Consider the following 24,300-nt stretch of genomic DNA (forward strand, 5'->3'; position numbering starts at 1 on the left):
CCGCGCCGGAAATCCAAGAACTCCAGGACACAGGGCGTTCACAGGGTTTATTTGCTTCTCCGGGAAAGTCAATTACACGGGCCTGTCACACATCGAAAGCAGAGGGGGCAGCAAGGGCACTTCAGCGGAGGCTCTCAGCTCGAGGACTTGGCAGCTCGAGGAGGGAGGGGGTCCATGCCACTGCCGGGAACCACCTCAGAGAGGGACTCTTCTCCCACCTTCGACGGGCAGAGCTGAGGCAGGCCGGGCTGGTTTCAGGCGGCCCCTGCATGGCTCTGCTGAGGCAAGGGGTGGCCTCAGTCTGGGCACAAGGCAGGGGAGTCCCCCAGGAGAGGGGCCCAAGATGGGGCCTGGTCATCCTACAGCCCACACAGGAGAGGGTCTGTGAGTGTCTGTGGGCATGAATGTGCCTCTGAGGACTAGTGTGGCTGCAACCTGGGAGATGTGAGTGCACATCTGGGTATCAGCTGCCCACAGGATGAGAGTCCCTCATCCCTCACCCCTTCCAGCAAGAGGGGTGAGGCTGGGTAGCCAATGGGGGCCTCCTGCTGCAACTCAGGGGAAAGTTCCCTGCCCTGGGCTGTGTGCCCCTCCACTGCCCAGAATGTGCCAAGCCCAGCAGAGCTGGCAGTGGGCCTGATCTCTGGGGTATGGTTGGGGAGACCCAGGACCCTGGCCCAAGCAGCCTGGAGAGTGGCCTGGGAAGCCCCCCCAGGGTCCCCAAATTAGCACCAGGAGGAAGGAAGGCCCAGTGAGGGTGGGAGCTCAAGACGAGAAGTGGCTTGCACAGCCCTGCTCTGTGCAGGGGGCAACTCGGAGACCCTCGCCTGACCCCTCCAGAGGACAGCACAGGCGTCATAGACTCCCCTAATGGGGGGGCTGTCCTCTGGGCTCCCCCTTCCTAGGCTCCATCATCCACTGGCCATGCCCACAGAGAGCATAAGGGGAGGGCACAGAAGGCTGGGGTGGCCAGAGGGGCCCCTGCTCCATTCTAAGAACTGGAGCCTGGTCCCTGAATGAGGCTGCCCAAGGAGGTGCGGCCTCACCCCAGCTGCCCAAGATCCCAACACCGGTGCCTTGGCTGGGGAACCCCACTTCCAGGGGCTGAGTGGGGACAGAAAAGGCCCCTGGGATCTCTCAGCTCCCTAGCTCCTCTCCGGCAGGATGTCCCCTTGGAGACCTCCTTGGAGGTGGCACGAAGGCACAGGCAGGAGGCCCAGGGGGTGGCGGGCTTGCCTGGGGCTGCACAGCGGCCCGGGTCCCACCAGCCAGGAACCCTGTGGGCGAGAGCCCGTCTGTGGAGCTGCCGTGACATGTGGGGGATCCTCGTGTTTTGGGAAAAGTGGGTCTGTCCGTGTCTCTGCCCTACCAGGCACAGGTGCACGGCTCAGCGGCTTAGGGCACGTCAGGGTGGTGATGGGTGCGGGACCCCTGTCCCTCTCTTTCCGGTGAAAGAAAACTCAGGAGGAAGATGTGACAACACGGCACGTCCTGGGGCCCGTGACTGTGGGTGGAGGGCGGGCAGGCACCGGCCGGGCTGTGGGTGTTTGGTGTGGAGGGTGGGGCCAGGGTCTGGGGCCTGCGGCTCACATGATGGAGCAGCATTTACAGCGCTGCTTCTTCACGTCAAGGTCCTGGGCGTCGCTGGCAGGGGCCTCGGACCCCACCTGGTTCTCTTCCCTGGAGCCTGCAGGGGCCGGGGGCTCCGCCACACTGCCGTTGGGTGGGGCGGCCTCCTTGGGCCCCGCCTCATCCTCTATGACCACCAGCTCCGCCGTGATGGTGTCCTGCAGCCCCAGCACCTTCTGGGTCTCCGCCTCGTCCTCCACATTCTGGTACCCCATGAAGATCATGGTGACGGGGGGCTCCTGGCCAGGCTGGATGCCCGGTGGGCCCGACGTGGCCTCACCCGGCTGCGCCTGCACCCCGGTGATCTCCCGTCTGGAGGGTGTGGTGGTCTGGGCGGCTTCCTCGGACGTCCCCCTCTTCTCCGCTGCCCCAGCCACGGGTCCTGCCTCGCTCAGCGTCACCTCATCTGCCTTATGGATGAGTTCGTCCACCTCGGAGGAGCTCAGGGGCTGGATGCCGTTCATCGCAGTGCCGTCCACGGCGTGGACCACTGGTGGGGTGGAGATAGAGAGAGTGAGGCCGGAGGGAAGCCTGGCAGGTCTGCGAGCCACCCTCCAGGCTAAAGAGAAAATCATGAACCAAACTAGATGGGCGACCTGAGCTCCCTATTGAGATCTGGGCCACAGGCAAACAGGCGTGCAGGGAAAACTTCACTGCACTTTTGAAAGCACATGTGGTGAACAAAGACTGCAATTCAATGAACTGGGAGGTTCCTGTCTTGCACTTTGAAGTATTTGTACTTGCAAAGTGGTTGTTTTTTTGTTTTTGTTTTCTTTTTTCCATTGAAAAGATGGTGGAAACAGAAGTTCGGAGAAAGGAAGTAGTTAGCGAGGCCACAGCTGGCCAGGCAGACCCGGCTCCCCCACCCTGAGGGATTGCGAGGCTCCCGGTCTCTCCTTCCTCCCGTCTCTCCGTGGATCCTGAATCAAAGCTAGCTCATTCACCCAGTCTTCCTTGTTTTCCTGTAAAGGCCCCAAAGGCTACATGCACTTTCTCTGAGTTCGGCTTTAGCCGCAGCCGATGGATTACATTACCTTGTGCTCTTTCAAGTTTAAATAGTTTATACTTTCCATTTTGACTGATTGCTTCTCTAAACTGAGATTTATTTAGAAAGTGATTTTAAATTTGGGGGAGAGAGGGGCTGTGGTCTGGGGACACGGAGCATAAACGTAAATGGCCCCTGAGGCCACCTTTGCAGCTGAGAGCACTGTCACTGTCACTCTCTGCAAACGCCCTGCCTGTTGCCTGTGCTTCACGAGAACACACATTCACCTCAGGACAGAGTGTCATGCCTGCGGTCAGTCTTTCCCCCCAATTGGTCTTGTTAATGCGTTTTCCAAAACTCTCCGACTTTCCTGCTCCGTGTCTCTCTGATCTGTCACTTCCTGAACTGTGCTGCAGTCTCTGAGGACGAGATTCAGCACCAAGAGGAGTACCGGCCCCAGTCTGATGCCAGCCCTGGAGCACCGCCTGAAACCCCCAGAAGCACAGCTTCCTGGCTGCCCATGGCCCCCCCGGGAGGAGGAAGGGGCCCACTGAGCCCAAGGACGTGTCTCCTCCCAGGCCAAGGGTCAGGGCTCAGATTTCTGGCCTCTGGCCAGATGGAAAATGCTCTCAACTTTCAGTTTCCAAACGCCCAGTGAGGGGCGTCCACACTGCAAGGCCTTGACGTGACTTTGGGCTGGAGGCCCCAGGGTAGGTGTGTCCCCGAGATACAGAATCAAGCTGAGCATTCCCACTGGCTACTGCCCCAGGACAGGAATCTGAGCCCTTGGCTGCCACGGAAATGGATCACCTTCCCATTGCTAAGCAACCGGCATCCAGTGGGGAGAGCCCTGACTCCCCAGGGGCTGGGCCAAGCTGGGCGAGTGGCCACGGGGAGGACCTTCTGCTCAGCAGAGGCATCTCCTTTGCCTCTCAGCCTTGTGCCCATTTTTGCCCAGGAGACAGGCAGCTGGGACCTGCCCAGAACCACACGGCCGGTGAGAGCTGGGCCCGAAGTCCTACCTGGGTCTATGCCTCAAACCAGAGCAGAGCTGGGCTATGACAGAGCCCCCACAGTAAAGTTCTGGACACCCCGGAGGCTCACATAACCACTTTGGGAATAAAAACCACAGTGGAATGTCACTTCACACCCAATAGGATAGCTTTACTACTAATTAAAAAGTGGACATTAGCCCCTGGCTGGCATAGCTCAGTGGATTGAGCTTGGGCTGCAAACCAAAGTGTCGCAGGTTCGATTCCTAGCCAGGGTACATGCCTGGGTTGCAGGCCATAACCCCCAGCAACTGCGCATTGATGTTTCTCTCTCTCTCTCTATCTCCCTCCCTTCCCTCTCTAAAAAATAAATAAATAAAATCTTTTAAAAAATGGACATTAACATGTGTTGTCAAGGATGTGGAGAAACTGGAACCCCCGTGCACTGCCGGTGAGAAACTAGCACGGTGCGGCCGCTGCGGAAAACACCCGGCAGTTCCTCAGAAGGGCAAGCAGAGTCCCCAGGTGGCCCAGCCGTCCCACTCCTACGTAGCTGCCCGGGAGAAATGAAAACACTCACCCACACGAACTTATAAAACCATAATATGGAAACAACCTAGATGTCCATCAGTGGATGGTGGGATAAACACAATGTGATCCGTCCAAACCACAGAATACCCTTCAGCCATAAAATATAAACACGATGGACCTTACAAACACGATGCTCAGTGAGAGAAGCCAGACACAAAAGGCCACACAGTGCGTGATCCGTTCACGTGGGGTGTCCAGAACAGGCATAGCCACAGGGCCAGGAAGTGGGTTAGTGGTTGTCCAGGGCTGGGGGAGGGGTTTCTATTTGGGGAACAAAAACGTCCCCGAATTAGACAGTGAGGGTGTACAGAGTGGTGAACACGCCCACACCCGCTGAGCGGTGCCTGAACACTCCAGGCCCCGACCTCTCACCGGGCAGGTCTGCGGCCGTGCTCACGGGCTCCGGAGTGGAGCTGCACGCGCCTTGTCGTGGCTCAGGGATTGGTCCTGTGGACTCCATTCCACGAAGAAAGCTAATGTTTGCCTTGGTTTTTGAATGTACCTTTTTAATGTCTTCTTAAAACATATTTTATTCACTGAAGTGGGTTTGTTTTATTTTACTAGCATCACAGTAAATGTAGCCTAGAATTGCCCCCCGCCCCAGGGTCCTTCACACATACCCTACAGGTCATGCCAAAAGTGAACAAAAGTTTACATGCCAAGGTGTTCATGAAACTGCTCTGTAAACACTGATGACCTGCACAGCTCAAGCAAATGTTCTCTGTATTTAACCAAGAGGGGATGTGATGGCAGGCGAGTCACACTGAGACACACTCGTGGGCTGTGGGGCTTCCGCCCCGGCTCCCCTGCTGCTGTGTGTTCTGAGTGGGTGTCTCCCACAGCCTGTCCCCCACCCTGTCGCCAGGGGGCGGGAACCCTAAAAATCAAATCAGATCTCACTGCCTGCTCATCCCTCCCAAGGCTCCTCCCGCTTCCTCCCTCCACTCTGCACCAGCCCACAGGCTCCTCCCGGTTCCTCCAGCCCAGCCAGCTCCACTGCGCCGCAGGGCCTTTGCACGGCTCTCCCTTGCCCTGCTGTGCATCCAGCGAGCTCCCATTTACTTCCTTTGGCCTCCTCCCTGTTCTGCTAGACCAGCTCATGGTCCCCTCTACATCTCTGGGGCTTTCTGTAGCCTCTATCACAATAGTAACCATTTCAACAAGTTTATTATGAGCTCGGGATTGTGAGGCTGGGCTCACTGGCTGGGAAGTCCTAGGGGGTTTGCCTCCCAGAGCCCAGTCTGTCATCTGGTGCTCAGCCAGCCTTCAACGCAAGTGCCTGGAGTGCAGGGAGGACAGCCATGGGTCCAGGCTCTAAGCACCAGCGAGCTGAGCCGGATGAGGCCCTGGCCCTGAACGACATCCCTGTCAAACTGGATGGGAGTCAGGCTCTGGCTCAGACAGTGAGGGGGTTTGGGGTGGGGGATGGGGGTGTCGTACCTTTGGTCTCGTCCTCGTAGACCTTGACGCCCTGAGGGAGCGGCTCCCGAGGGAGCAAGGTGGTGCTGGACAGCACCCGAGTCTCCCCGGTCACCTTGTCTTTCTCCACCGTGATCTCAACCGAGTACATGGCTGATACGAGAGGCACGGGTTATGCCACAGCCACCCGCCCAAGTGCCCCCCGCTGGGCTGCAGCCAAGCCAAGGAGGGGAGCTGGCAGCGCAGAGCCAAGCAGTGGGGATACCCTAGGCATGGCCCTCCCCAGCTCAGCATCCTTCCATGGCTCCCTAGTGCCCTGGCCACAAGCCTGGATTCCTCTGCTCCGCACGAGCCCCATCCTGGCTGCCCAACCCCATCTGGAAAGCCTTACACTATCCCATTTGCTTAGAGGACAGACTGTGCAGAGCGAGCTGCCTTCCCACAGTCACAGCTACAGCTGGAACTTGGGTCAACCTGTCCTGGCCCCCTGCGTTACCTGTTTCTCATACCCGGCTTTAGTCACCTATGGAACTTGTCTTCGTCTGCTTCTCTATAAAGAATTGCTAATTCCCTCTTGGAATAGTGAAGGTCATTATCCCTTAGGGCCTCTATTCCGTACCCAGAATCTCGCCCATGTTCTGTAGAAATCATTACCACAAAACTACGCGAGGAGACTGAGTCCTGGCACTGACCCTCCCAGGACCTCACCCCAAATTCCAGTATCACAATACCTTCTCCATCCTCCATTTGGAGTCCCATGGGAGCCCCCAAATCACCATGTCCAAGAGCCCCAATCTGCCCTCTACACCTGACCCTCCTGGGTCTTCCTGCCCCAGTCAGAGCAGCTCCCTCCTCTCTCTCTCTCTCACCCCCTACTCTTTCCATCTGAAAATCCTGTGGACTCTATCATCCCAACACCCTGAACCCAGGACACTTCTCACCGTGACTGCAGCCCACGGTCTGTTCTCCCTACAGACACAAGAGGGTGCCAGTGAGCGCCAAGTGGGCACATCTCTGTCTGGCCCTCCCTGGCTCCATCTAGCTCCCACAGGACCCTGCACCACGTGCTCTGTCACCTCTTGCCCTCTGTTAGTCTCTCTCTCTCTCACTTATTCCACTCCAACCACACGGGCCTCCCCCATGTGCCTCCAACACACTAGGCACCGTCCAGTCTCAAGGCCTGTGCCCATGCGGTACCTTCCGCCTGGACTGCATTTACCCCAGATGTCTGCACACCTTGCTCCCTGGCTTCTTTTGGCTCCTTGCTCAAATGTCACCTCCTAACTTTGGCCTCCCTTGAGCCCTCTGATTAAAACTGTCCCCATTCCAACTTCCCATGGTCTGCCTTATTTTCTCCCTAAGTTAATTGTATGGGCTCTGGCCCCCATCAGAACACCGGCTCCCCTGTCTTTGTCACTCATGCCTGGCATACCGCAGGGGCTCGGTCAGCACTTGCTGCAAGGATGAATGAATGTTGTTTAATCCCACGTCCCTACACAGCCTAACACCCCCATGTGCAGACACATAGTTAGCTGGGCAAGTTGCCCGCTGCACGAGATTGCCCACTGAGAGGATGCATGGGGGCCTCGGGGCTCGGTGTGGGCCTGGGCTGGTCTAACTGGCAAAGACACCCTGAAGGCATGCCCTTTCTCTGGGAAATAACTACCCTCTACCTCTTGCCCCCTGCCTGGACGGCGCAGGAGACCCTGGACCTCCCTGCCACCTCCTCCCTCCCTGAGTGTTGTCACATGCTGACCACCCCTAAGAGGGTCTTCAGCTCCCAACTCGCTCCAATAACAGCTGGAGAGCAAGATGGTTCTGCCACCTGTTAGGACTTATCGTTGCTCTTGGGCTGGTTCTGTGACAGGCCTTAGGTGTCAGGTCACTGCAATGCCACCCCTCTCACAGGTGGAGGAGGCTCAGCTGCCGGTAACTCGTAGGCCCGACCTTGTAGAATGCTTAGCACTGACCCTGTCTCTCCTCGCTTCCTAGAAGGAATGTCTGAGGCCCAGCTTGCTCACCTCCAGGGACAGGGCACTCACTCTCTTTCCTGAGGCAGCCTGAGGGCAGGGGAGGAGGACTCACAGTGTGTGCGGGGGTGTTTGAGCATGTATGCCACCCCACCTGGCTCCCGGAGCGAGTGGCGTGGTTAAGGGGATGGAAGCTGCGAGAAAGTGACGGGTGAGAGCAGCCATGCGAGGGGGCCCATCTTCTAGGGGAAGCTGGACCGGCGTGTGGCCAAGGTGCCAAAGCAGAGGCATGGCCCCGGCCCCACCCCAGGCTCGGAGCTAGCGCCTTGGTCCAGCCACCACCCCGGTAAGGAGGGCGTCTACCAAGGGCGCGTCTGCATCTGACATCACCCCTGTCCCTCCAGGCTCCCCAGGGTCACCACTGGGCCCAGGACGGCAGCTGCATGTGGGGGGGCCGAAGCTGGTTCTGACCTACCTGCCTTCATCATGGTGGAGCCTTCCACCATCCTCACAGGGGTGTTGCAGACTTGCTTCTCTGCTCGGAGGGAGAAGAGCGAAGAGAGAGATGAGGGTCAGAGGAGAGATGACGATGCAGACCCTCCACAGACACCAGGACACCCTCAGAGGCCCCCTGGACAGCACCCAGAAACGTGGACACCTCCTAGGCCCACCTGCCCAGATCCTGGGCCCCTCCGCAGGCACGCACACCCGTGGGCCGCTCCACATGCCCAGGACCCCCAGGCACACACCCCGCCCCATCCCTCCTCCCACAAAACACACACCAGCACACAGCCATTTCCTGTCTCTCAGCCCCAGTGATTTTCACAAAATCCCCGAGAGGCCTGCATGGATTGTTTTTATTATAAATTTTTAATTCCACAGTAAGACAAGGAGAGACTCTCCTTATGAATAATTAACACGAAAGAAATCAGGCCAAGACACGTCTGGCCACCACCTCCGATTCCAGTTGGTGGCTCTCCTTTCACGCACTACAGAGGGAAGTAGACGAGTTTACTATGTATTTTCAAGGTACAATTTATATTAAATAACTTTAATATATTTCACATAGTTAATAAATGTTATATATTTATATAACATTATATATTATATACTTATACCTAAGCATATATATTTAAATGTCCCATATACATATGAAATACGTGCTAATGTGTATATTATGCCTGTAATAAGTTGGGGGGAGCATAAAATGGGTCCCAGAGTTCAAACTTTGGGCTTTGTTCTTTGCCTGTTTCCTGGACTGTCGTTCCTTTAAATGGCGCCGGATCCCCAGGACAGCGGAGACCTTGTTCTCTGTACGAGCCCCTCTAAATTCTCATCCCCACAGACTCCACTTTACAGATGTGAAAACTCAGCCCCTCCACCTGCCCAGGAGTTCAGAGCAAGTGGACAGAGAGGGTCAGTCAAGGCCAGGCTGGACCCAGAGCCTCAGCTCTGGAGCTGAAACCTCAGCCAGCCACACCCCTGCGAAGCCTCAGCTTCCTTATCTGTAAACCTGGGAAGTGTGGAGGGCGGCGCTGCAGCAGCTCCACCCCAAGGGCACTGTGAAAATTAAGTGCAGTGATGATGAGAGCAGGAGGCCAGTCTCCAAGTCAGATCCTTGAGAATAGTAACCATAACGAATTTTGTTACCATTATTGTTCCTTACTAGCAAGACCACACGCGCCCCCCCACATCTGCTATCCCCACTCCGGACACCAGAGGGCGCTGAGGCCCAGCCGGTCCCTTCCAGAAGCGTACCTTTGGGTGTACCTTTGGGCGTGCCCACCGGAGTCTGCAAGAAAGAACGGAGGGGAGTCAGTGGTGATGGCACCCCGCTCCCACTAACTAGGCACCACCAGTTGGGGTAGGAGCCTGGGGTGAGTCTGGATCAGCGGGGACTCCATCTTAGGTGCCATCTTCTCCTGGACCCATGCCCCGCCCCTGCCCTAGCCTGTGACCTCCTGATGTCCCTGCCCTGTCCCCAAGCATTGGTGACTCCCTAGTGCCCCAGAATCCTTTCAGAGGATGCCCTGAACTCTGTGTTAGCAGACCCCTGCCCACTGGCCTCTCCTTCCTTCCCATCTCTCTGGCTGGCTTCCCCGGCCTCCTCATTGTTCCTCAAACTTATTCCCGCTCTAGATCCTTCCAATGTCCCCTCCATTTGGGAGTCTGTTCCCTGATTTCACTTGGCTGGTTCCTCTCTCAGATCCTGACCACCCAATACACAGGCAGTCCCTCCCACCCTATCTCAGTGCAGTCTCTCAGGTCACTACAGGGTGAGGCAAAGTAGGTTTACAACTGTTCGTATGGAAAATAACACAATAATTAATAAATAATAATACAAGAATAAACTCTGTGTTTCATGTACTCACAACGTGTAAACTACTTTTGCCCCACCCGGTATACTGTCTGCCCAGCCAGTGTCTCTGCCCCCCCGCCCCAGGACATGGACATCATGAGGGCAGGGACCACGCCAACCCAGTCTGTGCTTACTCGGTCTCAATGAAAGCCCCCTTTCATTTCGAGTCTGCACTGGGAGAATTCCTATTCAACCTTCAAAACCCATTTCCTCTGGGAAGCCTGCCCAGCTCTTCCATGAATCAGGTGCTTCCTTAGACATCTGAGGTGGGGGTAACAAGGATTGGTAGGGGGAAAGGAGGCACCTGCCGCAGGCCCCTCAAATCCTGAACACAGCAAACATGGTTGGGAGACTCCTGAATTTGCGTCAACGTGCTGTGGTGACCACAAGTCTGGGGCCTACCATTCTAGGGTCTGGTTTCAACAGAAGTTGGCACAGACCTCAGGCCCTGGAATCAACAGAAAAGTCTGATAAAGGATATTCCTTACTGTGTGGCCTTGAGCCCCTCTCCATCCCCCTGGGCCTCAGTTTTTGTCTTCCATCAAATGGGGACATTGTTCCCACCTAAAAGGGCTGTCACGGGGCTTAGGCAGATGGCAGCTAGAACATGCTTGGCATGGACAGGCCAAGCACTCACAGGTGCCCAATAAAAATAAGGACAAGGATGACAAGTTGGTGCCATTCGTGGAAAGCTCCCTAAGTGTCAGGTCCTGTATGAAGGGCATGTCATCCATGGATTCATCTAACCCTCATGACACTCCCAGCACGTGGGTCCTCTACAGGTGGGGAGACCGAGGCCCAGCAAGACAAAGCCACATATTTCGGGTCATGTGACTGGGAAGGGGCAGGCTGAGACTCCAATGCAAGAAGCTCTAAAATCTGGCCACAGCAGGGGTGAGGCTGCACCCCAGGGCCCTGGGAACTCCTTACCTGCTGAGAATTCTGCACCACCTCTGCCTTCTGGGTCTCCTTGGCCGGGCTGTGGGCCGGGGTGTGGGCCGGATGCGGCGCTGCCCTGCTCTCCCTGGCGGTGGCTGGGAGAGCATCTGCGTTATCCAGCACCTCAATCTCCTTCTCCAGCCTGGGGAGAGGGTGAGAGGTGGCAGCCCTCACGAGGCGTGGCCATGTGCCCAGCACCATTCTGGGCACTCCATGGGGGGACCCCTTGGTTTTGACGTTTCCTAACACTCTGTGAGGCATTCTTGTCGCTGCCATTCCTGATTGGGGAAACTGAGGCAGAGTGCAGCATGCACGCAGCCAGCAGGTAGCAGAGCTGGGACCTGCACACAGGCTGCTCTGTCCCTTCGTCACTCGTGCCATTGCCAATCTCATTTGCTTCCAACTCACTCTCCTTTTTTCCACTCAAATACATTTATTTTTACAGGAAGCTTTATCTCTTCAGAAAAACTGGAAAAAAGTATGTCACTTTCCAAGTATCAGAAGATAGCTGTACATAAGCCCCGGGAAAACAAAGCTGGCATATTAAATCCTGTCCAGCCATCGCCCATGAGAAGGACAAACAGGGGGTTCATCCACAGCCTCCCAACAAAGTGAGCTCAGGTCAGCAGGATGAACACAGCTTGGGTCAGCCTGGAGGGCTTCCTGGAGGAGGTGTCTGGGCAGGGGCACTGAATGGGCAAAATGCAGGGAGGTAGAGCCACTGAGCAGTGGGAAGGGGAAAACCAAGGCCCCCATAGCACTCAACATGTACCACTGTCACCGTAGGGCTCAGGAGAGCCCCACTGCCACGCCCCCCCACAAGACCACACCCAGCAGTGTAGGACATAAAGGAGCCCACCTTGTCCAACCGGCAAGTCCAGTGGCTGGTAATTTCCATGAACTTTCCAACCCACCCAGCATGGGACACTGCCTGGTCAGTCCCCACTGTCTCCACACAGACCTGTCTTAGCCCCTAGCTTAACGTTTGTTGGAATCAAGATGTGCAGGAGAACTTCTGCTTCCCTGTGCACAGGGGGAAGACCGGGCTGGGGAGGGTAATCCCAGCCCGCTTTCTTCCAAACCAAACACACCAGGACAGGAGCCCAGGCCTCCACCGCAGGGCCAGCCTCGGCATCCTCCAGGGCCATGGCCCAGTGTGCTGTGGGGACTGGCAGGCTCATGCCTCGCAGGCCTTTCCTTGGCCAAGTGGACATTTGGAATTTTGGCTGTCACTTCCCTCTACCTTGACCCTGCTGCCCTGGAGCCGAGCCTGGGCCTCCGGCCTGCCCGGAAACTCTGAGCCTTTTGTCCCAGCCCAGGGGGGATGGTCACTTTCCCCAGCCTGCCCCTCCCAGCCTTCCTGCAGGCCCAGCTGCCAGTGCCTCTGTGGACTCCATTAGAACCGAGCCGGGAAGAGCTCGTCAGCTGGGCTGGCGCCAGGAAGCCCCCGGGGAGGCCACTGCTGGCAACTCCCATCCTCAGGGACTCAGGGATCCACCCTAGCTCCACGTAACTCATGCACCTGCTCTGCTGGGGTGTCGAGAGAAGGGAGGAATCGAGCAGGGTGGCCCGATGCCCCGAGAGCCCTGTAATCCCCATTACGCATGCAGGTCTGGCATCGAAGCCTGTGCCCCCCGTTCCAGCATGTGGCGGTCTCCCTGCTCCCAACACACACGGAGCAAGGCAGCCAGGCCCCGTCCCGGCCCTCAGGGAGGACCCTCACAGCCCACTGCTTAGGGTGCCCACACCCAGACTTCTCGCAGGTCTCCAGGGCTCCCCACCCACCTGGAGATGGACTCTTCCAGGAGCCGGGCCTTCTGCTCATCCTCCTCCATCTGTCTCCTCATGTCCTTGTCCCCCTCAGAGGCCGAGGACGGTGTCCCCTCCAGCAGCCAGCGTTCCCGAAGTGCCTTGGACTGGGGGTGGCGGGGGTTGGGGTCAAAATCAGGGTCAGAGTCTGAGCCAGGGCCACCTCAGCCTTCCCGCTCCCCCAATCCCATATTTGGCCAAGGTTTAGGGCCCCTGGGCACTGCTGCCCACTCCTCTTCCTCCAGTGAGGCCAGGCTCTGGGAGGGGGGAGCAGCCCGCTGCCTGGTACCTTCAGGTGCTGCAGCTGCCGCCGGTCATCTTCCAGTTGCCGCCGCTTGTTCTCGATCTCGGCCTGCTTCTTCCGTTTCTCCTGATGGAAAGACAGACAGAATGGAGTCAGGACCAGGCAGGGGGGCCAAGAAGACCCCAGCAACCCACCCAAGGGTCTGCCCACACAGATTCTGCTTTTTCCGTAAATAGCACCCACTCGGCCCATTGGGCCCCACCTGCTCCCCACCAGCTGGTCTCCCAGCCTCTACTGCACCTCAGCTCCCCCGCCTGCAAGGGAGCCTGGGAGGGCTGGTGGTCTATGATTCCGAGTTCTAAGGGCTGAGGAGCTCTCTCTGTCTTTATTAGTGGGGAAGTGCCAGCAGGCACGACCCACTCATAGGAGCCCTGGGCTGAGTGTAGGGAGCCTCTGAGACCCCAAGTCCCCCCACTGGCCACACTGTCCAAGGGACAGAAAGAACTCACTGCAATGGCCTGCAGCCGCTCCTGCTGGAATGTGCTCTCCCCCGCCAGAACCCTGGGGAAACAGACAAGGTGAGGCCAGGGGTCCACCCCAGCCCTGCTTCCAGCAGACCCGATTCAAATCCCTGCCCTGTGTCTCCCAGCTGGGTGATCACCGCAACAGGCTTGGCCTCCTGGAGTTCCTCTTCTGCAGAGTGGGACTCCTTCCTGCCCTCCCCCCTCAGAGGTAGAACCATCCTCTCCATCTAGCCTTATTACCTCATTAATTCTCCCAACAAATTCTCCTGCCACACCCTCAGGGAAGAACCCAGAGACAGGAAGAGCGAGGCTCCGCCCAAAGCCCCGGGAAGGGGTTGGGGAGGAGAGGGCATTGAGGCTGGACTGTGAAGGATGCACAGGGGTTCACCAGGAATCGAAGGGTGAAGGGTGTTCCAGGGCACGCTGTGCCACCTCCTGGCCCAGACAGAGAGGCTGATGAGGACAGCCCCCTTCCTCACCATCCCACCCAGGGGGCGTTCTCCAGCCCTGGGTCGGGGGTCTTGAGCTCTGCTACAAACCCAGAATGACCCCAGGGCACCCCCTGGAGGCATGGACAGGAGGCCGTGGGGGACAGGGCCAGCTGGTTGGCCACGGTGGTGCTGGTGGCAGTGGGGAGGTCTGAGTGGCGGGAGCCAGACCACGCCCAGCCGCCCCTCTCCCCAGCCCAAAGCCCTGTGTCTTCATAGGGCCTGAAATTACAGGCCAGTCTTTGGTTCTGCTGCCACCCCCCCACCCCTGGGCCTGCTCCAGGGCCCAGAGCCACCCTGTGGTCTCTGGAGACCCTCTGCCTCCCTGGGCTTCCGTTCCCCCACGTGCGCAGTGGGAGCAGACACCCAGCTCTAAAGCTTCCTGTTATGCCCCACTTCCCCCTGCGGTTCAGTAGGGAAACAGAGGCCCAAATCACAGCATGCTGGATTTGCCCGGGCCCCAGCCACCCCCACCCCCACCCCACCCAGGTGCCCTTGGGGTGAACTATCCTGGGCCGCAGGGCCCCACCTGCCTGCCGCATTCAGCTTCAGTTTCCTGGCCTCACTGAGATCTCTGAAGTCATCTGGCTCCCACGCCCCAGCCAGGTGACCCCACTCAGCTCTTCCCTTCCTGGCGGGCGGCACTTGCCCCCACTCTGTGACTCGTAGAGGCCCAGCGGCACCAGCCGCACCCTCTGCTGCTTCCCTCTCTCCTACCACGGGGAGGCTGTATTCAGCTGGATGGAGTTCAGGAAAGGCTTGATCCACCTATTCAGGTCACAGGCCCTTCCTGAAGGGCCGGCTCAGCTAGGTTTCCGGCTCTGCCCCATTGCCCTGAGTGATGCAGGCAGGTACAACCCCTGTGTTTCCATGCAGGCCCCTCCCCCACTTCCCACAAACCCCACATTTCCCACCCCAGCCCAGGATTCTACCACCACTGGCCATCTCCCTGGTCCCTGGCAGCCCTCTCTCCACCCCACAACCACAGGCAACATCTCAAAAGGAGAACCAGACCCTGCCACTCTCCTGCTCTGAAGTCCCCCTGGCTCCCATCACCCCATGAAAGAAATCATGATCCCGGTGTAGCCCAGCCCCTCCCACTGCTCTGCCCCCATCCCCTCTGCTCCCCTTTCTCACTGTCCCAGCCAGCAGGACCTCCTGGCTGTGCCCACACTGCACCAAGGTCACTTCTACCTCAAGGTCTTTGCACACCTCTGCTTGGTGTGTTCTTCCCACGACTGGAAACCAAGCCCAGAGAGGGCAAGTTCCTTGCCCAAAGTCACACAGCTAGAGAGAGGCAGAGCTCAGTTCAAACCACAACGGTCCAGCTCTGGGCCACACCAGGCCATCCGTTTTCCCAGCTCTAATCAGGCCTGAGGGATCTCTCCAGGAAGGAGGAAGATTTGGGCGGGGGGGCATATAGCAGCTCAGACCCCAGTGCACACAGGGCCATGCTGGGCAGAAGGACCAGCCACCTAGTGCCACATTTCCACCATGCAAGGCAGGTGGCCATTCAGGACAGACACAGGAACACAGGGACACAGGACTGGCTGTGAGGCCAGGTCCCCAGGCTGCAGACAAGGAGGGCAGTGTCTTCCCTTGGGTGGTCTGTCTCTGCTGATGGAGCCAGGGCAGGGGAAGGTCTGGAGGGCCCAGGAAGAGAATTTTCATCCCTGCCATTTCCTGTCCCCAACACAGTTCGAGGGGCGCAGGCTGTGCACCCCCCTTCACGAGCCCCCCCAACACCAGGGCCTGGGGGTGCTAGAGCCGCCCTGCCCCTGCAGGGCGCCGCTGCCTCCCTCTGGATGACTGATGGCGGCCCTCGGGAGGCGGTCACCCTGGCAACCGCGCCGTCCCCAAGGCAACTGGGAGGCCCACGTGGGGCCCGCCAAGCATCTCCCGCCCCCAGCCCCGCGCTGGGGGTGTAGAGGCTTCAGGCCTTGGGCTTCAGGGGCTTCCGAGGGAGGGTAGGAGGCAGAGTTAACTGGCTCTCCCCACTCCCGCTGCTGGAGGGACGGTCCCATCTTGGGTCCAGGGACTCCAGCCCAGGGAGGGGCTTCTACTGTGGAAGGTTCTGGACACATCCCTGGCCAGAGGTAGCCAAGGTCAAGCCAAGATAACGTTCAGCATCATGAATGTGAAAAATAAAACAAATTAGGACCATCGGACCCTCATGAAACAGCGATAAATAAGTACTCCTCCCCAGGAGCTCCTCGCCTTCCGGGCTTGTCTCAGCCCCATGTAACAGGAGGGGAAATTAAGGCTGAGGAGAAGAGGGGTCTTTAAACGACATGTGCTATGTGTCCATCCTCCTGATGGTCCTGCGAGGCTGGGGGGATGGTTATACTCGTTTTATCAGTGGGTCAAGCGAGGCTGCTCAATGGTGGCGACCGGACCCGGGTTCCTACAGGCAGGCTCAGGAGCCCGCGGAGCATGGGGTCTCCCTGAGGTCTGGCAGGGGCTGGTGGGGGGCGTGGGGTGGTCAGTGGGATGGTCAAAATGCTCACTAGGGCTCAGTGAGGGAAGCAGAGGCCAGACCACAAAAGGTCTTACAGGCTGGGTGGAGAAGCTCAGGAGGATTTTGGGCTGCGTGGCAGCTGCCCTCACTGGCTGTGACCCGGGTGAGTCACTGGCATCTCCGAGTCTCCGCTGGCGGCACTGCGCAACGGGCCACAGCGCACTCTCAGACGCTGGCGAAGGGATTCGCCCTCCGCCTGGACGCCCACCCTCAGCGCACGCAGGCTCCAGTGCTTGTGCGATTATTTTTATGGCACTTGGAGCAAATTCTGGGCTGGAGCGACAATGTGGGCGGCTCAGGACAAGGCAAGGGTGTTGGCTGCGAGCGCATGAGATAATCCCGGCCCCAGGAGATGAGCTAATGAGGCCCAAACCCAAGGAGCCCCGAGCCCCAGCAGAGGCCCCAGCTTTGCGGGGCGTTTATTTTTTAAAGACCCAGAGAGGTTACGCAACCAGCCCAAGGTCACCCAGCGGGCAGGACAGGCGGGACCGGAGGCGGGTGGAGGGGATCACACTAGTTCTTCCAGAGCCCATGCCTGGGCAGCTCCAGCCAGAATGAGGGGGTCCAGGCCCAGGCAGGCTCAGAGCCCAGGGCTGGAACATTCCTGTGTTAATTGAAAGGAAACAGCTGACAAAGACCTTGGCCATGGGGGAGGGTGGCAGCAGAGTCACGGGGCTGGGAGGTGGGGGGGTGGAGAGGGAGCCCAGTGGCCCAATGGGCCCCTTCCCCCACTGGACCAGGGCAGGGAGAGATGGAGTTGGGGGAAGTCCCCATTCCACCTGCTGTTTCCCGGCTCCTGGTGAGGCCTTTGTCTCCCCCGCACCTTCCTGGCTCTAAATTCTCCACAGCCACAGCCCTCTGAGAAAACCTCAGCCTCTCAGCCGTCCATTCAAGCCTGCCACAGTTTACCCATCACCCCGCATCAGCTCCCCCTGCTTCTGCTTTTCCTCCTCCACCTCCAAGCTCAGCTCAAGTGCAGTCCCCTCTTCCAGCAAGCCTTCCTGGATCTCGTCCCTTCATCAGGTGACTTGCAGGACCACTACTGTCATTAGTGAAGTGAACAGCCCATGAGGCATGAGCTTCCTAGGAGATTCAAGACAGAGAGGCATCCCCCTCATGGTGGAGACCGAGGTCGGAGCAGGACACAGACCTAGAGGAGCAAACCTGTTGTCTATTAACCTGGGGCAGTGAGGGGGAGGAGCTGGACCCTGCCCTGGGCTCTGGACAGGAAGGGCAGTGGAGCGTGAATGGAGGGTGTTGCAGGTAGAGGCCTTCCCCAGGGGACATGTCTCAAGGCAAATCCAGCTGCAGAGACCAGCCCCAAAGACCCCTGGTCCCTGGCCACCCCTCCCTCTGCTGCAGCCACATTCAGACATTCCAAGTATATTCCCACCCCAGGGCCTTTGCACTGGCCGTGTCCCCTGCCTGGTGCACGCTCTCCCTGCACCCGCAGGCCTCACTAATTTCCACAGGCCTCTCCTCAGACACCACCTCCTCATCTAGGCCTTCTCTGATCTCCCTGTTTCAGCCCCCAGGACCCTGCAATTCCCTCGTCAGCTCTCACTCTCACGCAACACACTGGACCTTTACTTATTTTGTTTCTCATTTCCCCACGAGGACAGTAACTGTCTCTTTTTGTTCCTGCCATATCCCCCGCGCCCAGGACACAGCAGCTACCAACACAAGTTCACTGGACCAGCAAGTCAATGAGGGTCTTTCCATTTTTGGACGCCGCCTCCACCTAAGGGTCCCCCTCCCTGTGTCACATTCCGGCCACCTCCATGAACTGACCACCTGTCTTAGGGCCACCTCCTTTTTTTTCTCTTTTAAGAAACTGTCACATTTATCTAAAACACAATCTGGGTTCTCCACATCCAGCAGAAGACAAGGGATAAGTCCCAACCACCTCGGAAGTGACTGTATGAATTAACACGTAAAACAACTCAAATGCCCACCAATAATGGGTGGATAAACACAGTGTGGTCCGTCCACACATGGAATGTCACTCAGTCGTGAGGAGCGAAGCACCGACACTCGCTACATCGTGGTGGATCCTGAACACACGATGCTCAGGGAGAGGAGCCAGACACCAAGTGCCACCCAGTGTGTGATTCCATGCATGTGACGTGTCCGGGACAGGCACTTCAGAGACAGCAACTGAGTCGGTGGTTGCCAGGGACCAGGGGAAGATGATGGGGGTGGCTGCAATTGGTGATTGGGCTTGTTTGGGAGGTGATGGAATGTCCTGGAATTAGAGGTGATGGTCTTACAATTATGTGGGTGGATTGGGTGATATATGAATATCTCAATAAAGCTGGTAAAAATAAATATATACCTTCATGTAGCAGAAATGCTGACCCTTTCATTAAGAGCTGAGGCAGGGTCAGAGGTGGGGTCCTGCCCTGCGACTCTCCATGATCAGAAGGATTTGAACACAAAGTGACAGGGGCATCACATGCTCACTCTCTGCAGGCCCCTGCCAAGCCCCGCCCCCCCACCCCCGCTCACCCAGGCTGGGCTCCCAGGCGTGGCCCCACCCCACCACTACCACTGTCCATGCAGCAGCTCCCACCCAGCCTGCCTCTGCAATGGTCCTTACCCAGCCTGCCCACCACGGGCCTGGCTTGGGGCCCACCTCTGGCTTTCCAGCCCTGTCCAGACTGTCCCAGTGATGGGCTCTGACTGTCGCTGAATTCTTGCTTGAAACCCTCGGGCAGGAGATAGACATCCCAGCCCAATTTCATGATCCTCAGATGTAAGACCTCTACTCAGCCTTCCTATGCTACACAGAGACCCCTCGGTAGCACGGCCAGGGCGCTCTGAAATCAGTTCCATGTCCACCCAGACATTGGGTCCTGCTCCCCTGACCCTGGCACTTGTCTCTGAGCTGCCCCCAGAGGCCCTGTCCAGGCTGAACCCTGACTTGCTCCTCATTGATCTGGCCCCTCAGCTGCCAGAGCCCCTTCTTGGTGCCCAGCATCTGCTCTCACTTCTCCAGAACTCAGACACCCCAAAGGGGCACTCTAGGCCTATTAAGACCTGGCCCCGAGAGCATAAACCAGAGAGTGCTCCCTTCTTCCAATGCCTTCCCACCTCCGGGCCTTTGCATGGGCCACTCTTTCTACCAGGTGCTCCCTTCTGCCTACAGGGTAAACCCTTAAATCTCTCTCACAGAAAAGACCCACGATGGGAAAAGGACCAGGGAACCTTCCTCCACACCTCAAAACAGACCCTCCGGGGGCTTTCCCAAGCCTTCTGATCCTGTGTGGGGCTAGGACAGTCAGTAGGGAGCACTTTATTTTTTCAATCCTCACCAGAGGACTTTAGAGAGAGAGGAAGAGAGAAATATCGATGTGAGAGGGAAACACTGATTGGCTGCCTCCCGTACGTGCGTGCCCCGACTGGGGGACTGAACGCACGATCTAAGTATGTGCCCTGACCAGGAATCGAGTCTGCAACCTTTTGGTGCCTGGACACTGCTCCAGCCAACTGACGCCCCCGGCCAGGGCAGCAGGGAACATGTCTTAAATGAACAGAGGAGACACTTCCTGGGTGGAGGGGGGAATGGATGGGAACAGGGTCCCAGACTTGGGAAAGGTGATGTAATGTTTTGTTTTGTTTTGTTTTCCCCAGAATGTCAACCCATTTCCCAGTATCAAAATCTGGGACCCTCAATCTCAGGGGGCAGGTCTCTCACGGGGCTGCAGGTGGTACTCAGAAGCTCCAAGACCACATAGCACCCACTGCTCTTCTGACTGCGCCCCGCCTGGGAAGGGCTGTCTAACTCTGCCCAGAGGGGACTGGGTGGGCTCACATCCCCATTCACCAAATGTGAGGGGTGAGGCCCAAGGAAGGCAAGTGACATGCCCAGTCTCCCAGGGAGTCAGGACGCTGCCGTTTCAGCCCCCACTCTTGAATCAACGGTCGCAGTGAGGGTCTTTGTGGGGGAGGACGCGGAGGCAGATGCCCCCAGGGGCAAAGACCACCAGCCAGATTGAAAAGCTATGCCGGGATACCTAGGGCCCTACAGAGTAGTCCAGAGCCTCTGGGAAATAGGAAGGTACAAAGATTCCCTACCCACCACACCCCACCCCACCCCACCCCCGACTCCCCCTGCTGACCCCAACCTGACCCTCCACCCACCCTTTTACAGGCCGTGTGACCTCAGGCTTGTCATGTCACTGGTCTGTGCCTCAGTTTCCCCACCTCACAGAGCTGCTGTAAGGATCAAGAGAATACACAGGGACAAAGCACTCAGAACGGGGCCTGGTATACAGCAAGTGCTCACTAAGTGATGTTTAAGTAAATAAATGATGCCAGCGCCTCTCCACCTTCCCATGTTCCTGCCACCAACGTTAGTATTATCTGCATGTTCCCTCCCTTCATATCACTTACTGTTCGAATCGGCCCCCCTCGCTTCAGATTAGAAGGACACATTTCATTGTTACCAAGACCGAGAAAACAAGAAGCCATGGCCACGGAGTTAAAACCTTGGGAAACAGACACTGAAAGTGAAAGCATGTTATTCAACGATTACTATAGACTTTTGCCTTTTAACTGGCTGTGCCTGGCATTAAAAAGGGAGATCAGCACCCTGACTGGCTGGGCATCGTCCCAGAAAGCGAAAGGTCTCTGGTTCGATTCCCCACAGACTCGGGGTTGTGGGTTCAGTCCCTGGATGGGGCTCGTAAACTGGATGTTTTCCTCTCACATCAATGTGTCTCTCCCTCTCTTTCTCCCTCCCTCCCCCCTCTCTACAAATAAATAAATAAACAAACCCATGTTATAAAAAGGGAGATTAGCAAGTGTGAGAGAAATGTTAAGGACCCAGTCAGCACCCAACACCTGAGGGCCGGGTCGGCCTCTGGGCAGGTCCCGCCCCAGCTCTGCCTCCCGCTCCTGTCCCAGGGCAGGGCTTGGGCACCTGAGAACGGCTGCACTGAGCTAAAATATCCTCCTTTTACCGGCCAGACCCTGAGGCTCCCAGGGGAGCAGCACCTCAGCCTGCCCTCACAGCACATCTTCTCCACGGCAGGACTGGCGTCCAGCCCCCCTCCCAGGAGTGCGCCCCTGCTCTGCCACCCCCCAAATCCGGTCCCATCTTTGCAGCCTCAGCCCTCTCTCCCACTGCCTTGGTGATTATCTACTCACTATTTTTCAATAAACCCTTAAATTCTTAAACTAGTGAAAATTTGTCTAATCCTTTAACAAAATTTTGTCAAATTCTTAAATTTATTTTTAAAAGAAACTTCCCAGCACCACCCTAAGCCACAACCACCTTCCGTGACTCTGATGGCAAAATCCATGGAAACGGAATGAGGTGAGTGATTTGTTCTAGTGGCTGTGGCCTCTGTGCCTGGGGCCTGCTCTGCCCTCTCGGAAAGGGACCCGGAGCCAGAGCCGGGGCAGGCGTTCCAGTCAGGGCAGCCTCTCCCCACCGTCGTTACTCCAAGCACTAGGCACGGAGGCTTTCTCTCTCTCACGGCTAACTGAGCCAGGTACTACCAAGGCCCAGCCCACATCTGTACCCAGCAAAGCCAGTGGTTCACTTAATGGGGGGCCATGGCACCATATCTGGCCTGTGACCACGAAGGCACAGGGCAGGGGCACCCTCCTTGTGCCGTGTGACTCTGGGGCATGCTGCCCCTCCCCAGGCCTCAGTGTCCACACTGAGAGGAAGGGGTGGTAGGAAGGACAACAATGGGGTCCAACCAAAATATCCCCTCATTTCTCTGCTCTGAGTGGGCATTTGCCTAGATTTTCACCCTCTTCCCCCAAGGCAGTCCCCTCCCCAGGGTCTGCTGTCAGGAGGCCCAGAGGAGCCCCTTCGGCCAAGGGAGCAGAGCAGGTAAACAAGTGGGGATCCTAGTGCAGACAAGTCTTGGCTCTGGCTCCCCGGAGCCCCTGGCTAGGCTCCCAGGGTGTGTTGGGGTGCAGCTGGGCTTTTGTCTGAGTTTTCAAAAGCAGAGGACACTGGGTGTCGAGTTCAGGGGAGGGCGGGAGGCGGAGGCTCCCACCCAGCTGAGGGTGTGGTGGGTCACGGGTGAATCCCTGGAGGGAAGGTGTATGCTTGGAAAACACACCCAGTGGGAAGGGCAAGAGGAGCTGGACTGGCTGGACCTCCAGGTCCAGGCCTCCAGCCCCATGGGGACCGGCCCAGAGCAGGGAAGCAGATGCCCACCCCCAACACACACATAGTGGGCGGGCTGCTGGATCCCCAGACACCTGCTTCCCATCCCTGCCCTGGCAAGCACACTCCACAGCCTCTCAGCGCCCACCTGTGGGAATGGAGGTGTGGGGCCACCCTGACTCCAGAAAGGACTCTGCCTGAAACGACTATGCACACTCATTCAGCACCTGCTTATGCAGGAATCATCTGTTGCCCAGCAGCTCCCCTCCTAAACCCCACAGACCCAGGCCACCCATTCTATTCCCGCCTGGGCCCAGTGGACTCTTGGCTACACCATTTGGGGCCCCATTTGGGGCCCCATTTAGGGGACAGTTTCCCAGGAGGGGATCTCAGCTCCAAGCTCCCCTGTTGGAAAGCACCTGGACTTCACACATCCCAGACCGGAAGCCTGGAGAGAAGGCCCCTCTCTCCGGCGGTAACTCGGGACAGCATCTGGCAGCCCACCCGGCCTTAGCAGGGTCTCTGGACAGCACTCGAGGCTCTTGGGGAGGGCTGCCAGGACGAGGGAGTACTAGCCCGTGGGCGCGTCCAAGGCACAGCGAGCTCAGGATGAGGGGTGAGGGGGTGAGGTGGGGGGTGGCGGATGACCTCAAGGCCTGACGGTGCAATGGGGAGGGTCTGCTCCATCACCCCAGGGAGCCCACTCCGGAGTCCACAGGTGGCCCAGGCTAGCCCAGGGGGCGCCAACAGGACGCGGGCGGGGCACAGGCAGAGACACGCGCCACCCCCTCCCAGTGTCCCGGGCTGCCCCCAGCCGCTGCCTCCTGAGTCCCTCTGAGACGGTGGGCCGCCTGGGTCGGATAGGGGGAGGCCTCAGGGCGGGCGCTGCCCGGCCCAAGTCCTTCCGAGATGAGCTGGAGTCCCAGAAGCCCCTCGACACCTCCCTCTCCACGAGGGGCCGCGACGCTCTGGACGGGGTGGGGTGGAAACCTCACTACCTGCTCGGTCCCCCCAACCACCCGAGCTCCCCGCCCCCGACCGAGAGCGCCTACTCACTCCATTTCCCCAGCAGAGGTCCGAGTGGGTCCGTGATGCTGAGCGGGGGCGAACGCGGGCGGGTGCGCAGGGGTGGGGAGGGAGGGAGGGTGGGGGTGGGGGCGCGGGCTAAGGCCTAGCGACCCGGGCTGCACGGCGCGGGGGCGTAGGCACCGGCTCGGGCATCGCCCCGCGCGCGGCTGTTTATTGTCCGGGCGGCGGCGGGCGCGGGGGGTGGGCTGAGTGCGCGCGTCGCCGCCGCCGCCGCCGCCACAGCGTTTCTCTGTCTCTCCCCTCCCCGCTTGGTCCCCTCCCACCTCCCCGCGCAGCGGTTCGCGCTGCGCCTCCTGCCGGCCGCCGCGGCTGCCGCAGCGTCCCCATCCCCGCGCGCGGGCCTTGCCGGCAACCTCCCCTAAATCCGTAGGCCTGGCCTGTAACCTTGGAGCTGTGCCGGGTTCCCCGCCCGGAGTCACCCATCCCCTGTCCGAGAGGCCTGATGCTGGCGGCCAGGCTTGGTCTGTGCGCTGGCCCTAGCAGTGATCTCCCAAAATCCCGCCCCTCCCCTGCTCCTAGTCCAGAGGGTAAGCGGGTGGAGGGGCGGTGGGGCGAGAGGGACGAAGGACGAATGGGACCCCAGGGGAGGTCCGGGAGGCCGCTCCGAGGAGCCG

The 24,300-nt window shown here is 58.4% G+C and overlaps 1 protein-coding gene across 2 annotated transcripts; it reads right to left on the reverse strand.

Annotated features, from left to right (window-relative positions):
• Positions 1–32: 32 nt before the first annotated feature.
• On the reverse strand, positions 33–23,869 carry PALM (paralemmin). Of its 2 annotated transcripts, XM_045830827.1 has the most exons (9): positions 23,654–23,869; positions 13,447–13,498; positions 12,983–13,063; positions 12,670–12,800; positions 10,876–11,026; positions 9,345–9,378; positions 8,062–8,121; positions 5,638–5,769; positions 33–2,119 (listed from the first exon to the last, which is right to left on the reverse strand). In XM_045830827.1, exons 1-9 carry the CDS (start codon positions 23,656–23,658, stop codon positions 1,587–1,589), a joined length of 1,179 nt encoding a protein of 392 aa, XP_045686783.1. In that variant the 5' UTR covers positions 23,659–23,869; the 3' UTR covers positions 33–1,586. The 2 variants fall into 2 exon arrangements, with proteins under 2 accessions (XP_045686783.1, XP_045686784.1); XM_045830828.1 differs by lacking the exon at positions 5,638–5,769 and having other exon boundaries at positions 23,654–23,859.
• Positions 23,870–24,300: the final 431 nt, after the last annotated feature.

This window comes from Phyllostomus hastatus, unplaced genomic scaffold (genome assembly GCF_019186645.2).
Source record: "Phyllostomus hastatus isolate PE091 unplaced genomic scaffold, TTU_PhHast_1.1 phas_contig_159, whole genome shotgun sequence".
NCBI classification, from domain to species: domain Eukaryota; kingdom Metazoa; phylum Chordata; class Mammalia; order Chiroptera; family Phyllostomidae; genus Phyllostomus; species Phyllostomus hastatus.